Raw genomic sequence first — 13,710 nt, 5'->3', positions numbered from 1 at the left:
GGGGTGGGGTGGGATTTGAGTACGGAGTCTGAATAAAAGAAGATTCCCTTACAACTGTAAATGAAAATACATGGGGAAAGTCTGCGCTAGCAAAATAAAACATCTAACCCTGTGATTTAAATCTAGTCCGTACGAAGGCTTCAAAATCTTACAATAAATCTGATCAGAATTTAAGCCATCGGCAGTACTTGTTCAGCGCCTACACAGAGTGCAGGAGAACTGCTCGGTTCACTCAGTGGTTGATTTTCACTCTTACCAACCATTCTGTGCAGGCTGGCTGGGGCCTCAAACCAGTGATATTGCCATGGAGAAGACAAATCGGACTTGGGCTTTTGTTGTGTTTTCCTTTTTTTAAAAAAGAGGCTTTTCCTGTTTTAAAGCAGAAATGGTATTTTATTGATTTTATTTGATCCTGAAAAATCAAAGAATTACAAAGGTTATGTACAAGTATTTCTGGAAGTAAAAATCTGGGATCTGTTGCCAAGGTTTAACATCTGTGTTTGCTGTCTTAACCACTGATACAATAAATACAACTGTATAAAACCTTGCGCATAGGACTGTCCATTTTCTGTGTTAAATTGCCTTAATCTTACTTTACGGATGAAAATAATAAAGGCTTAGCTGACTCAACAGTGTGGAGGCAACCCTTTCATTCCAGTTCCACCAGCAGATCTCCTTCTCCAACGGTATCGCCAGCTTTGCAGTGCACAGCTTTCACCTACAGTACAGAAACAGAAATAATTTCAAACCTTTAACCTAGCGTGGTTAAATAAATGGTTTGGTTGCCGTTGCTTATGTAGAGTACGACATGTGCAGGCACAGGGTAAATGGCCGCTATGCAACGCGATGACCAGCACCGCGATCACGGATGCAGGTATGTTGGAAGGGCCGCAAGAGGTTGACAGCTCGACCTCCAGTGTCCAGAGTCCAGCTGAGTTTTGAGTATCATCTCTGAGAATGGAGACTCCACCACCTCTCCAGTGCTTGACCAAATGGTGTCCAACTCCATCAAGGTATTTAGGCGCCTACCACTAGCTGGTTTGCTTATGACTTCGGTGCTCAAAGAGCTGAACGTCAGGTGGAGAAGGCACTTTTAAAAACGAAAAAGCACCTTTCTTCCACCTGTTTGCACTGCTGTTCACATACTACCAAAATTTTAAATCTTTTAGAGGGCGAGTGACTCTTCAACACTCAGGCTTGGATGTTTCAATGAAATGTTCCAGTATTTCTTGCATTATAGATTTTAAGTATAACTGAATTTTGGGACTGCAGCCATGAGGTGGGTTTCCCTCAATCCCCCGACAGCTGGGATAGATTTGATTCAAATCTGAATTGGGATCTTTTTGACATAACTGAACTTGGCAACGGGCTACCACTGTCAAATAAATGCAACTACATCTGGAGATGAATTATATACTCCTGTCCAGATTCCTGAATTTTAAAACACAAATATCTTCTACGAGTCCCTCATTTCCTCTATAAAAGGTTGTAACGTGTCTGAATTCCCTTTCAGTACGTGGAGCTCCAGAAAAATACCTGAAGCTGTATATTAGCATTTGCTTGCAATATTCATTCAGAGCTGATGCTGACCTGCCCAAATCCTTGGTCAAAACCTTGTTAGACACCCAAACGTTACCTTGGGCTCCTAACGGAAATCTGCAGCACACCCGAAATACCAGGCCGCTACGGCTCCACTATCGCCCACGTCCGAGTTTGACAGTCTAAAGCCAGGCGAGCTGTAAGCGTAGCTCTGGCTCCGCAGCATATTCACAGCACTGCTCAAGAAATGAAGCTGAACACTGTCCACGGGCGAAGACGCCGTGAGATGGTACAAAAAAAGGGCTTTATTTCTCATTCAATAGCTAGGCAGCCTACCCGATTTCCGAGCCTCAGTCTTTTACGAGATGAAAGCAGTGTGAAAAATACTCTACTTCTTTCTTTGTTTTTTCTACAAAGCCAAGGTTCAGCAAACATTGTAGCTGAGTAGGGTTTCAAACTCCCCAGTGATTTTTGACAGGCGGCGGGGCCAGCTCCCCGTTCTGACCCCCGCGCAGCTGTCCGGCCGGAGACGGGAGGCAAACCAGTTCCTCTCCATCTTTCCCTCATTTTTAAACCACCTGCAGCTGGAGTAAACTCAAAAGTAGATAAAAACAAGTCATTTTTTTTCTCGCAGTTACAAACAGGAAGATGGGGTTTGATACAGAAAAGGAATTCAGCCAGGAATGAAAATGGGAACGTCTTCCAGCTGAAGACAAACGAACTGAGTTTCAAAACATGGTTTCAAAGCATCGAAACGTGGACTAACAGCCAGTGCCAAACATCCCATTCCTGCGGAGGGGCCAACTTCTTTTCACACACAGAGCCAGGACTTTGCACTGCAGAACGGGATGAATTCTGTTTAGCAGCTTGGTTTCTAAACATCCCAAAACTTTTTTGGGCTTTTTCAAATTCTTCACATTCTAAAGAATCCAGTAATTTGCTTGCTATTAAAATGGAAACGCCAAGGGGTCACTGCAAGGGGCGCATCGGGCCCACTGAATGGCCCGTGCACCGTTCACATCCCACTTTGAAGGGTTAATAAGGCAAATGTGGGGTTTACGTGGCATCTGTACGGAGTGAGTGGGAGATATTTATTACTGGGAGAAGTACAAGCAGGATTTTAAGGAACAGGCCTACGTGTTGCAGCACACCTTGGGGGGAAAGAGAAGGTTAAAGTAAAAAATAAAAAGGGGGTAAGGGGGGAGAGGGAATGGCATTTTAATTACAAATACTCACTAGTTCAAACCAGTGGATGCAGAGAGCAGCAATAAGGGGTTAAACAAAAGAAGCAACGATGAAAAACTAAATGCTGGGAAATATTAAGTGAGAAAATAAATTATATAGGAATGAAGGCATGGAATAAAATAATAAAGGGGCAACGTTAGAGCAACAGGAGTAGGTCCGTTCTCCCTCCCTCTGCGATTTTTTTTCCTCCAGACCCAATTTTGCCCTAGATGCACTGGAAGAGGCAAGCCCTGGGTCCCAGCCTCAGGGGCGATTTTAGTGCTGTGCCAAAGCAGCCTTTCCTGTAAACACACAAACAGTCCTTGGCATAGAAACCTGATCTTGAGATCCCAGCGACTCTTTGCCAGTGGCTAAGGGCGTCCCTGCCCTGGGGAGCCAGGCTCCTTGGTGCCTCCCTCTGGGCTGAGGGATCGCGCTCTGGGGCTTGGTTTGTGCTTTTTAACAGCAAAATGGTAGGGCTTCAGGGAGAGCAGAGGGGCTTGTCCCCAGGCAGAGAAGGGCTAGGACAGGCTAGGAAATTCGAGAACACATAATCCAGATCCAGACTCTGCTCTCCCTTTGAAAAGGATGGATCAGGGGCCCATGTCTAGGGGACGGTTTCAGGCTGTGAGTTATCATCTGGCACAGGGATGCTCTGAGGCCCTGATTTGGGGGCTGAGAGTCCCCAGACCAGACGAGGTTTAAGGCCTGTCCTTGCCATATAAGCTTAACCAGTTCCCCGCCCAGAGCGCTGGTTTTGGTTCATCCTGCACCGCAGGAGGGTCCCAGCTTAGGAGCTGCAACGCTGATCCCTCAGAAGCAAAGAGAGCGCAATGCACAGCCTTGCAAAGCTTAATGCATTTGCAAATCTAGGCTTCGTATTTAACAGTCACAATAATAAAAAAATTGCTTTTCTCATCTTCCTGCAAAATCGCGTTCTGTGCCTTGTTCTGAGTGGGTTTTTTAATGTCAAATTGTTTGCCATTAATGAATTAACTGGCAAAGAGATTCCTCTTCTTCAGTTGCTCTCCGGAAAGATGGGATTTGGAGAAACGGTCTGCAACACCTTTCAATTCAACTTGGCATTGTAACATCATAGGAAACAAATCATTCAGAAGACAAAGAGTTATATGAATTTCTGAAGCCAGTAAAACCATTTCCTGCTGTGCTATCTAAGGCTCGGAACTACTTAACAGCATTCACAGCAGATGCAAATGTTAAAAATTAAAGACACCTCACTTCGAAAGAAAGACTTACAACAATCAGACTTAATTCCTTAACAACCAGAATCCTCCCTTTTTCCTTTTTAAATTCTATCCTATTTGACAAGTTGCATATGGTTTTAAGTGACCCAAGGTAGCTTACCTTGCCTGTTTTAGCAGCAATCATACTGTTCTGCATTTTCATTGCTTCAATTACACAAATCTCTTGACCTTCCGCAACCTGGTAAAATTAAAGTGGTACAAAATGAGGACAGAGGATTTGAAATGCTCTAAGTGCGTATGATTCTTCTGGAAAATAAAGGGATTATTTCATTAAATGCTATAAAGACTTCCATCGCACAAGTCAAGTCAGCCAGCTACACGGCCCCGACACAAACCACAATCACAAATGGCAGTTGCTTTTGACAAAACTGGCAGCGAAATAGGGGAAAAGGAATCACCTACTTAAAACCAGCAGCCCGTACAAACCCGAAAGGCTCCTCTCCCCAGCTCCAACTTCTGCAGTTCACACTTCACATCCACCACAGTTCGACACCAATTAAATCCAGAGCAAAATTTCATTTGTCCAGTTCTGGCTGGGGAGCCTTTGCTTCACTTCCCTGGCACAGGTCCCATGGGTACTAATCCTGATTCAGAAGCCAAAAGTTTTCTGGGCACGTGTCCGGGGAAGCAGGGCCCGGAAGCTCCGGCAGTACCCAAGGGGCTAATGCTGAGCAGAAAGTCGCCCCTCTGCAGGCGCCAGCATCGGGACGGCGGCTGGTAACTTCGGAGTGACGGAAGGGACCACCACCTCTCACCCCACCGGGAAGGCATCGCAGACGCAAAACCATCCTTTTCACCACTGCCGATAGCTCTTAAAAGGAAAGATTTCCTCTTTCTGCTTGTTTGCGCTCTGCTAACAGGCACGTGCAAGCTCCAGGTCACCAGCAACTCACTGGGCTGCTCCGCTGGGCTCCCTGTGCCTCCCAGTCAGGTCCTCCCTCCAATGCCTTGGACCACGCTGCGCAGAGGCTGGTTGCGGGGGGGGGCTGCCTATGCCTGAGGGGAAAATCACGGGATTCAGAACGTATCCCTCGTGTAACCCAGCGATCACCCCGTCATCCCATGAAGACGATGTTTGCCGGAGAGGGAAGGGTGCTGGGCCCTACCTGCCAGTATTTAGGCCTTGCGCAGGCAAACCTCTCTGGGACGCCTGGCTCCCAGTGCCCACCGCAAGTCTTTTCCTGAGGCTCTTTTGCAGGTGCAGTCTGCCATTCACTCGTCATCCCAGCAAATTTGAGATGCTTTCACTCTGATGTCAAAGGTTCACTAAAGAGGGTAATTTGAGACCTGCAGAGATCTGGTTTATGCATTGCTGTATGTGCCAGTGCCCTCAGAACGTGTTTGTTTCTATACATACCTGTACACACATACATATATTTCTCTAAATATATGTAACATGAATAATACATATTTAAGGACAAGCATGTACCATTTTGGAGGCATATACTGTCTAACAGACAGGTGTGAAGTCAGAGATCAAACGCACATTGCATGAAGTACATTCTGAAAATTTAAATAAAGCTTTTTTTTCCTAAAGCGTGCACTCGCACCGACTGGAAAGCATTGATGTCCGCCTCCAGATTCTGAGCAAGATAGAAGAAAAAACGTTATGCTAAAAGGCGCTTACACACTCGTTCTCCAAGAGACTGCCAACAGCAATCTGACGGGCTTTTGGGGGTAAATAAGCGTTTGCTATGGGAACACGGTCTACTAACCGGATACAGAGAATAACCACCACCCAACACTTCACCGGCAGAAATTCCATCCTAAGCTTCAGGCGAGCATTTAAGTCATTAGCAGTGTCAAATTTGGTGAATAGTATCAAAGAGTTGTTCTTTGTCCCCAGTTATTTCCCCTCTATTCCCTTTCCCTGTCTTTTGTCTCCTTCCTTCCACACCTGCTGCTCTGCCTGTAGCCCTGTCCCAGCAGCTCGTCCTTTCCTTCCTTCTTTTCCTCTTCTCCCTATCTCACTGCTCAGCTTTTCTGCCATCTGCTCTGAACTTTGAGATATTTCTGAGGTTAAGAGGAAGCTACGAATATCTACTTCTGTTAAAAAAAAAAAAAAAAAAAAAGGCAAGAATATTTGTTGGAGGGGTTTTTTTTAATAGCGTATTTCAGAAATGAATTTGCCAGTCTCTGGTTAAACTCAGCTACCGGAGCGTCAAGAACACGGGTCTCTAAAGGTCGCTGAAGACCAAGATGCTAAGGAGTGCAGATCTGAGTCGAGTGGCTTAATTTCAAAGGCATGAGAAACTTTTCTCTCGAGTCCCTGCGCGATTCAACTGTAACGTGGCTGCATCAGGTGGATGGCGTTCAAATGAACCAGTTGGCAATTACCTAAACAGAGTTCTGGCAATATATCTACAGGAAGAGTACAGAATTGTCTCTGTAGATCTGAAGTACAGCGTTAAAATGCCGGGAAGTGTTAGTGGTTGTGGGATGGAAATGTCCATGAATCTGCATTTCTCCTCAGTTTCCCCTCTTCCTCTAAAATAAAGTTTTTGTGTTTTATGTAATACCTGCCGGGTTGATGATGAAGAAAGTGGCGTCTGGGAAGGAAATACACCCCCCCCAACCCACAAAATATATAGACAAAGTACTCAGTTAACATCTAGCCTTACTAATTTGGAAGGAAGGAGGTGCTTCCAGCAGGTACCACGTGTGAAAATGCTGTGTCAGAACTTCTGGTGATGGGCAATTTGTTGAAAATTACCTTGATGGAAGTGTCACTTAAGCACAAAAGTTTAATTACTGTTCCTACATTAAACCTTTACAGCTCCACTCATTGTGTTGCAAAGCGACAAATCCTAAAATTAGGCACTTGTATCTCTCTCTCTCCTCTTTTTCAGTCTTTTGGGCATTGTCCAATTTCTTTCATTCCATAATTGCGCATATCCTTTTGCCTGTTATTTAGCCTGCAAAGGGAAAACCACAGCGATGTGTACGAGTTCTTGCTTTCTAACTTATTTAAGGATTTATCTGGACCATTTTTAACGTCTCATTTTCATCGTGTAATTTTTTTCTTTCAGTGGACGGTAAACCAACGTAAACCACCATCTTTACACTTCTATTTAGAGAGGTCTCGGTGATGACCCAAATCTGTCAAAACAGGCAAATAAAAATCAAACAAAAAAATCTGATTGACTGGAACCAAGTAAAATACAAGGGCTCCTTTTCTTAAAAGAAATTAAACTCAGGTATCTTTCTCACAGAGTTATGCTACGGACAGATGTACCTTTACATTGCCTGGAATATCAAAATAAACGAGTGATTAACTGTTAGACCTGCAGTCTGTATTTTAATAGTTGATTTCTGCGTGGCGCAGTTCAGAGTGGCTGTTCAGTTTTGCTCTCCACAGAGTGAAAAGGAAAAAGAAAAGAAGAAAAAAAAAAAGGAAAAAAAACAAAACAACACATCATTGAAGAGGAGGGTACTTAATGTCTCGATGTTGCTAACGATTCTGATGTGAATTTGGGACCAGTCAGTAGCGCTGGTTGAGGAACTGGGGGACTGCACGGTGGTGGTTATCCGCTCCGGCCGCAGCGTTCCTCGCAGGCGGGGAACCATCTCCGGTCGTTTCCCGACCAAGCAACTCCCAGGCCGGGGTAGAAGCAGAATTTGAGAAGCCAGTAACCCCGAGCCGTTTTCCTTGCGCCTGCGGAAGGCCCATAAAGACTAACTGCACTTAGGGATAGGTCTCGTTAAAACTCAGAAACGCAAAGAGACGGCGCACACCCGAGGGCATCGCTACCACGGGATCTCCCTGAATACGGTCCGCTTTCCTCCGACTTTTGTGCGTCATCTGATAAAGGCTTAACGATTGTGACAGGACGTCTTCAATGTTAGGCTTACAAAATGGTCACAAGCCCCACAAGTCTTTCTGATAAACCCAATGGGCGCTGATGTATTTCCCTGCTCTCTGTCTAATTGGTGTAAAGTTTGCAGATCTGAATCCCCCGATCTTTCATCCAGCTTGCTGCGTCCTCTCCTTTGACATGAGGTCAGGGTTCACATTCGCATCCGATTATCGAAGTGGCACTCATTAACCGGCAGCCTGCCTCGCACCAAAATGAGTTCCCTGGAAGGGGAACTCGGCCATTTACTCAGCAGATTTCAGCATTTTAAGGAGGCCCGCGTGTCACACAGTATTGCTACGTTTTGAGGAGTTTCAGACATCTCCAGCTGATGATTAATTGTGAGTGATGGGAAATAAAATCCAGTAAAGCCAGCTGCTTGCCATGGTCGGCAAAATTACTATAATGGATATAGGCTGCCAATTTTCCAGTTTTACTGGCAAGTCTTCCAAGTGTAATTAAGGGAAGTTATAAATGATATGGAAATCTATCAAGTCCCATTTATTTTCAGAGGACTCTTTCCGCTGAGACTTTTATCTTCAAGCTTATAGTTTGGCTTTGTTGTGCTAATGATTTAAACCACTTCTTATTTCTGATTAAAGCCTTCAATATCCTTCGTAAGAAGTTAGATCCACTTTATTCGGAAGGATTTAAAGAAACAGAAACCTTTTTAAAGTTGTGTTTGTTAACCGTGCTGAGCTCTCGCTTCCTCTGCGGAGGGATAACAGAGCATCCTCCATCTTAGGCACTTCACTACAGTCTGGCTTTCTGCTTCTGACAAATTCTGGGGAGTGGGAAAGATCCGGTGGGAGGGAGGAAGGGAGGGAAAAGAGGGAATAAAAAAGAAAAGAAAAAAATCCACCATCGACAAACCCCCAACTTCCCTCCAAATCCTAAATCCTCCAAAAACAAAGATCGTAGGTGCTGCCTTAGACGCTAAGCATTTAGCCCAGGCTGGTGTCGCTCGCTAATGTCGTTTGATTTGGAATAAAAGCATGAAAATGATGTGCAAAGGCCTAAAATTGGAGATGTAAAGGATGACTGCACAGTATTCCATTTCTCAATTTCATCCTTCAGAGCCACAAAATGGGGGTGATACAGTTACTGGATGAGATTTACAGTAACAGCTGTGGTCTTCCCACACAAGGGAGGACCTTCTAATGGGCTACGGTCTGTTTTGAACAGACGGGGAGTAGCAAAACAAGGTTCCCTATTAAGGGTGTGCAGTAATATTCCTGATAAAGGAAACGAGTAGTGGTAGTCAGATTGCTTTAAAAGACCTAAATCTCCTTTCGCTGTCGAAAAAATAAATAAAGAAAGAAAAACAGAGCTATTTCAGAAAGTGCTAACTGCTAAATAAATGAAAGACATGTAAATGTAAGGGTTTGGGGTTTTTTTTTCCTTAATCTCCTTGCTACGAACTGTAAAGAATGCATAGGAACCAGTGCCAGGGGCATATGGCTTTCTCCTGTGCTGAACATTCATACAAAAGACAGGTTCATCAGTCATTGGAGTATCTGGATAAAAAATTAGCTCCTGATGGATGGTATTTAGAGCTTACCTGCTGCTAGTACATTACCAGAGAAACGCAGGTTTTGAAACCCACATGACATTAGAAACTGCAGACCGTGAAATACCCCACGTGCAAGCGCACGCGTAACGGACGCCAGGTTATACAAAATAAGAAATCAGCTATTGAAACCCTCTGCCTAAAATTGGGCCCGCTGCAAGGAACCCTGGGTCAGCCCTACACAGGCCAATTAATGCACAGCATCTGCTGTACAGAAGCCGCGCATGAAGCACTTCCGAACGATTTCAGCAATTAAAAGAAAACTGTTTCCTGCCTCTTCTGACAGCAACTGTTTCAATGCAAGAGTGAGCACCGACTCATTGTGTGCAGCTGAAAAAATTAAGTCGTTTTTTTTTTCTCCCCCCCCCCCCCCCCCCTTAAATCTAGTGAAAAGAGGGTGGGAGGGATGAAGATTTCTTATGGAATCGGATCGTTCTTTTGTTGTCCGACATTCTGTGTTTTTCTGCCAAATTAGACAGAAGGCTCTGAGGGTTTACGGGGCCCGCTACAGTATCACCTTCTGGTGCACTGTGGCTCCCTAAAAAGATGGATCAATATCAACCCTGCTGATTTGCCTACAAAAGTGAAAATCCCTCAATTACATTTTTTTAAGACCATTATATTTAGAACGCAGGTGCTCCGATGCGTAACAGTTTCAAGGCTCTTGGAAGGTGGGGGGGGGGAAATAAAAAAGACAATGACAGCCCTAAGCAAAAATTATCTTAGATTTGGTTAAAAGTGAAGTGAGAATTGGATTGTATTGATATCTCCTGTCTCAGTTTTGGGAAGACACCGATAAATATCCCTCGCAATTTCCACTATGCTGCGAGTTGTGTCCGTATTGAGCCTCGTAAGTAAGAAGGGACAATGCACGACGGTGCCGTTGGCTTTCTTAAGTCCAGTTGCCCTCTCTTGTAGCCTTCTGCAAAAGAATTACAAACAGTCACCTTGTTTATGCTTGGGCAAAACCACTGAGCTGTGAATTAAGTACGCATTCACTACGTAAAACCCTTATGAAGATACTGGGATTTTTGTTTGTTTATTTGTTGTTTAAACCTAGTCCATGCTGGTATCATTCCCTTCCCAGATTTTTTTTTCTCTCTGACTTGTTGGCAATCTGGCAGCAAGCATCCAACAAGAAAACAAATCGAGAGGAATTGGATGAGCAGCAATTGAAATTCCTTGACATCGTCCATTACCATGTAAAATAATTAGTGCAGGTTTTCCCTTCTGTCCAAATTAACTTTGAAACCAGAGCTACAGAGCTGCAAATACAATTAGCGCCCATTATTGGTACTTGACAAATCGTTATTAAACTTTTTTCCGCCACACTCCTCGAAGGAATGAATCCGAAGATAGCACATCCCAAACTTGGTGACCTCTGACCAACCAAAGGTCAGCGATGTCCCCCCGACAGCAATCAGCCCCGGTCATTGCACTCCCACTTAGCCAAAACACCCTTCCCCACCTGCCTCGGTGCGCCCAGCGGGATGGGGAAGCCAGATGCAGGCAGAGCACTTCTGGGGCCAATTCTCCTGCTACTCAGCCCAAGGCAAGCCTTCGTTCCCATCCCACCGATCTTCATCGCGCAACTTTTTTAGTTATGCCTAAAAAGTTGCTTATCATTTGAAAAGGCAACACGCACCAATTAAAAAAAAAAAAAACCACCACACCAAAAAAATAATGTGGGAATTCTTTTCAAAGGATGGCAGCATTTTTCCCCAAGGAGGAAACTCTAATAATGTTGACTATTTGTACCTCGTCATTGGAATAGGATTTCATTCTTAATTACACCGTACTGGAACATAAATCTTCAGACTGTGCGATTGCAAGATATAGAAGAAAAATCTATTCAAGTCAAATATTAAAAACTACATAAATATGTTATGGGCAATTACTACAGTTAAGGGTTTTTTTTAATGTAACCACAATTATTATTCAAAGCCTCGTGTTCTAAGAATGGTGAAATATTTGAATGCTTTTAATCTTGAAACTTCACAACTGCAAAAATGTTTTCATTTCCTGTTTACCAATAGGTTTTTTCCCCCACAAAAATACACCTCCCAAAAATTACTTAATACACAAAATCATAAAAAGTACGTACGGTTTGTGACCACATTTGGTCAAGTTTGCAAACTCCTTTTAACTGAAAAATGCAGTTTATATTTGCTCTGGGATCGCTGAAGAACAGGACGGAGGAAAGGAGGTAAAGGAAAAGAAAAAGGAAAAACAACAAGAAAAAAAAAGGTTCACATACAAGAGAAAAATCTTATTTGAATTTAAGAATATCTTACTAAATTATCAATACCATATTCATCGAAATAATTCATCGAAATAAAATGTGAAACTGTTACTTAAGCAAATACATTTTTACTGTTTTTCCTAATTATTTTTCTGTTATAATTTCCAACGAGTATAATTATAAGGTAAGAAAGAGAAAATTTAAATTTTTTAAAATTTTTTTTAGATTTTGAGGTCTGAATGGCAAACACGATTTAAAACAACACACAACTGGCTGGCAGCAACAGGTAACTTTATAACTCCACCTTTTCTTTCTTTCTCCATTTCACGCGAATGAACGGTGCAGTGAGAAGCAGAATTTAGGAAGCTGTTTTGGTCGGGTTGTCAGTAGTGAGCATTTCAGCAGTAGAGGTCAAGCAAAACACATCTTTTCCCATAGCAAGAACTTTCCAAGGCTTGTAAAATGGAAAATTGTGGAGACTGTTAAACAATTCTTCTAAAGAATAACGAGAAACTGAAACAATGTCCATGCGGCTGAACTGGAAGACGAATGCAGTTTAAAAGAACTGGAACGCAGTTTAAAACATCTTCCTCAATGGTTTTTAAAAGGTGGAGTCACTGACAGTAATGTGTTTTGTAAGTTATACAACTCAAAAAGCAGCCTTCAAGTTACCTAATTTTGACATTACAGAAATAATTAGTATATACATTTAACAGCTGATGTCTTGGTAGCAAAAATCATCCCATGCAGTATGAACACCCATGGCTACACTAGCATCAATGTGAAATCGTTAAGAAATTTTGATACGAGAAAAGTCCATTTAAAGAGTGGTTTGAATGGAGATAACTTCCAAAACCTGGGGTAATCTCCAATTGTCGGAAAGAAGAGAAGAAATTTAGACACTTAGGTCAAAATAATTAACTGTCCTCTTCTTTTGGCAAGATTCAGTACCTAAGGCCGGGGTGTTTACCCAGAGGTGCTTTCCTTTTACATACTTACGGGTGGGGGGAACCGTTAAAGTGATTTAGGCTGCCAGCACTGGTGTCAGCTTATTGACCAATGCTTGGCTTAGTAATGCCACCTGTTCTGCCTAATTTAATTAAAAAAGAAAAACAAGCAACAGACACACACAACTAAAAGAAAAACTGTCTTTGCATTTCTGACAGATAGATAACTGAAAAAGCAACAACTATATTCCTAGATGAAAATACAGCAAGGGCTGCAAGGCAATCAGACAGTTTAGATCCTTTTTTGTTGCTGGGGACAGACAGCTCAGACTACCGAAGCGGGAATCAGTTGTGGGAGCACTTTGGGTGGCTTGCTTTAAAGGGGGTACGACAACCTTGCTTTACCTGTTCAACCATCAGGACCTTGGGCTTTCCCTGCTCCTGCAATTTCAGCGCACAGGATCCGACACGCACAAAAATCAAGCCACGCAACTCAAGACGAAGCAGAAATACTTGCAAGCGCCTGCCTATTTCCTGCCCTCTAAGTCGAGCCATGATTTTGTGCGGCTTTCGTCATTTTTACGCGGCGCTGTTATTTGTGGCAGTCGTGGTGAGCTTAAAAACGGCGTGCCGTGTCATCTCCCCGCTCCGGCATACAAATAGCGGTGTGTGCTAGCAGGGCTGGCTTCTGCTGCCTTCCCAGGGAAAGGGAGCGGGTCCCTCGCCTGCGCTCCTGAAGCCCGTTGCTTTCTCTGGCCCTTGGCACCGTGGGGAATCCCAAAAGAGCTCTCCTAAAACCACATTTCATCCTAACGCTCGCTCGTCGTTAACAATCTACTTACAAAATCAACATGCAAACGCCCTCACCCCCCAAAATGGGTATTTCCTATATAACGTGACCGTGTTATCATCAGGAATGCAAGTTAAATTTAAATCTTCCTTCCCTAAATGATATTAACCTTCTTTCCAGTCAGCCAGATTTCAAATTGTTTTGTTGTTTATGTTGCTTTCTGTTTCTGAGTGCCTTCATTGTGTTTCCAGGAATAATCGGGTGACAACTAATTACAGT

At 43.5% G+C, this 13,710-nt stretch overlaps 1 protein-coding gene across 1 annotated transcript in view; it reads right to left on the bottom strand.

Annotated features, from left to right (window-relative positions):
* Window positions 1-364: 364 nt before the first annotated feature.
* The window catches only part of LOC104158408 (propionyl-CoA carboxylase alpha chain, mitochondrial-like), a gene marked incomplete at its 5' end in the record, with an annotated part of 47,068 nt that continues 33,722 nt past the window's right edge, over window positions 365-13,710 (bottom strand). The window contains 2 exons of the mRNA XM_009696047.1: window positions 365-718; window positions 4,129-4,206. Of these exons, the coding sequence (XP_009694349.1) occupies window positions 650-718; window positions 4,129-4,206 (147 nt within the window). The remainder of the gene's footprint in view (window positions 719-4,128; window positions 4,207-13,710) is intronic.

This window comes from Cariama cristata, unplaced genomic scaffold, assembly GCF_000690535.1.
Source record: "Cariama cristata isolate BGI_N322 unplaced genomic scaffold, ASM69053v1 scaffold13982, whole genome shotgun sequence".
Classification (NCBI taxonomy): domain Eukaryota; kingdom Metazoa; phylum Chordata; class Aves; order Cariamiformes; family Cariamidae; genus Cariama; species Cariama cristata.
This window is presented reverse-complemented; position numbering and strand designations above follow the sequence as displayed.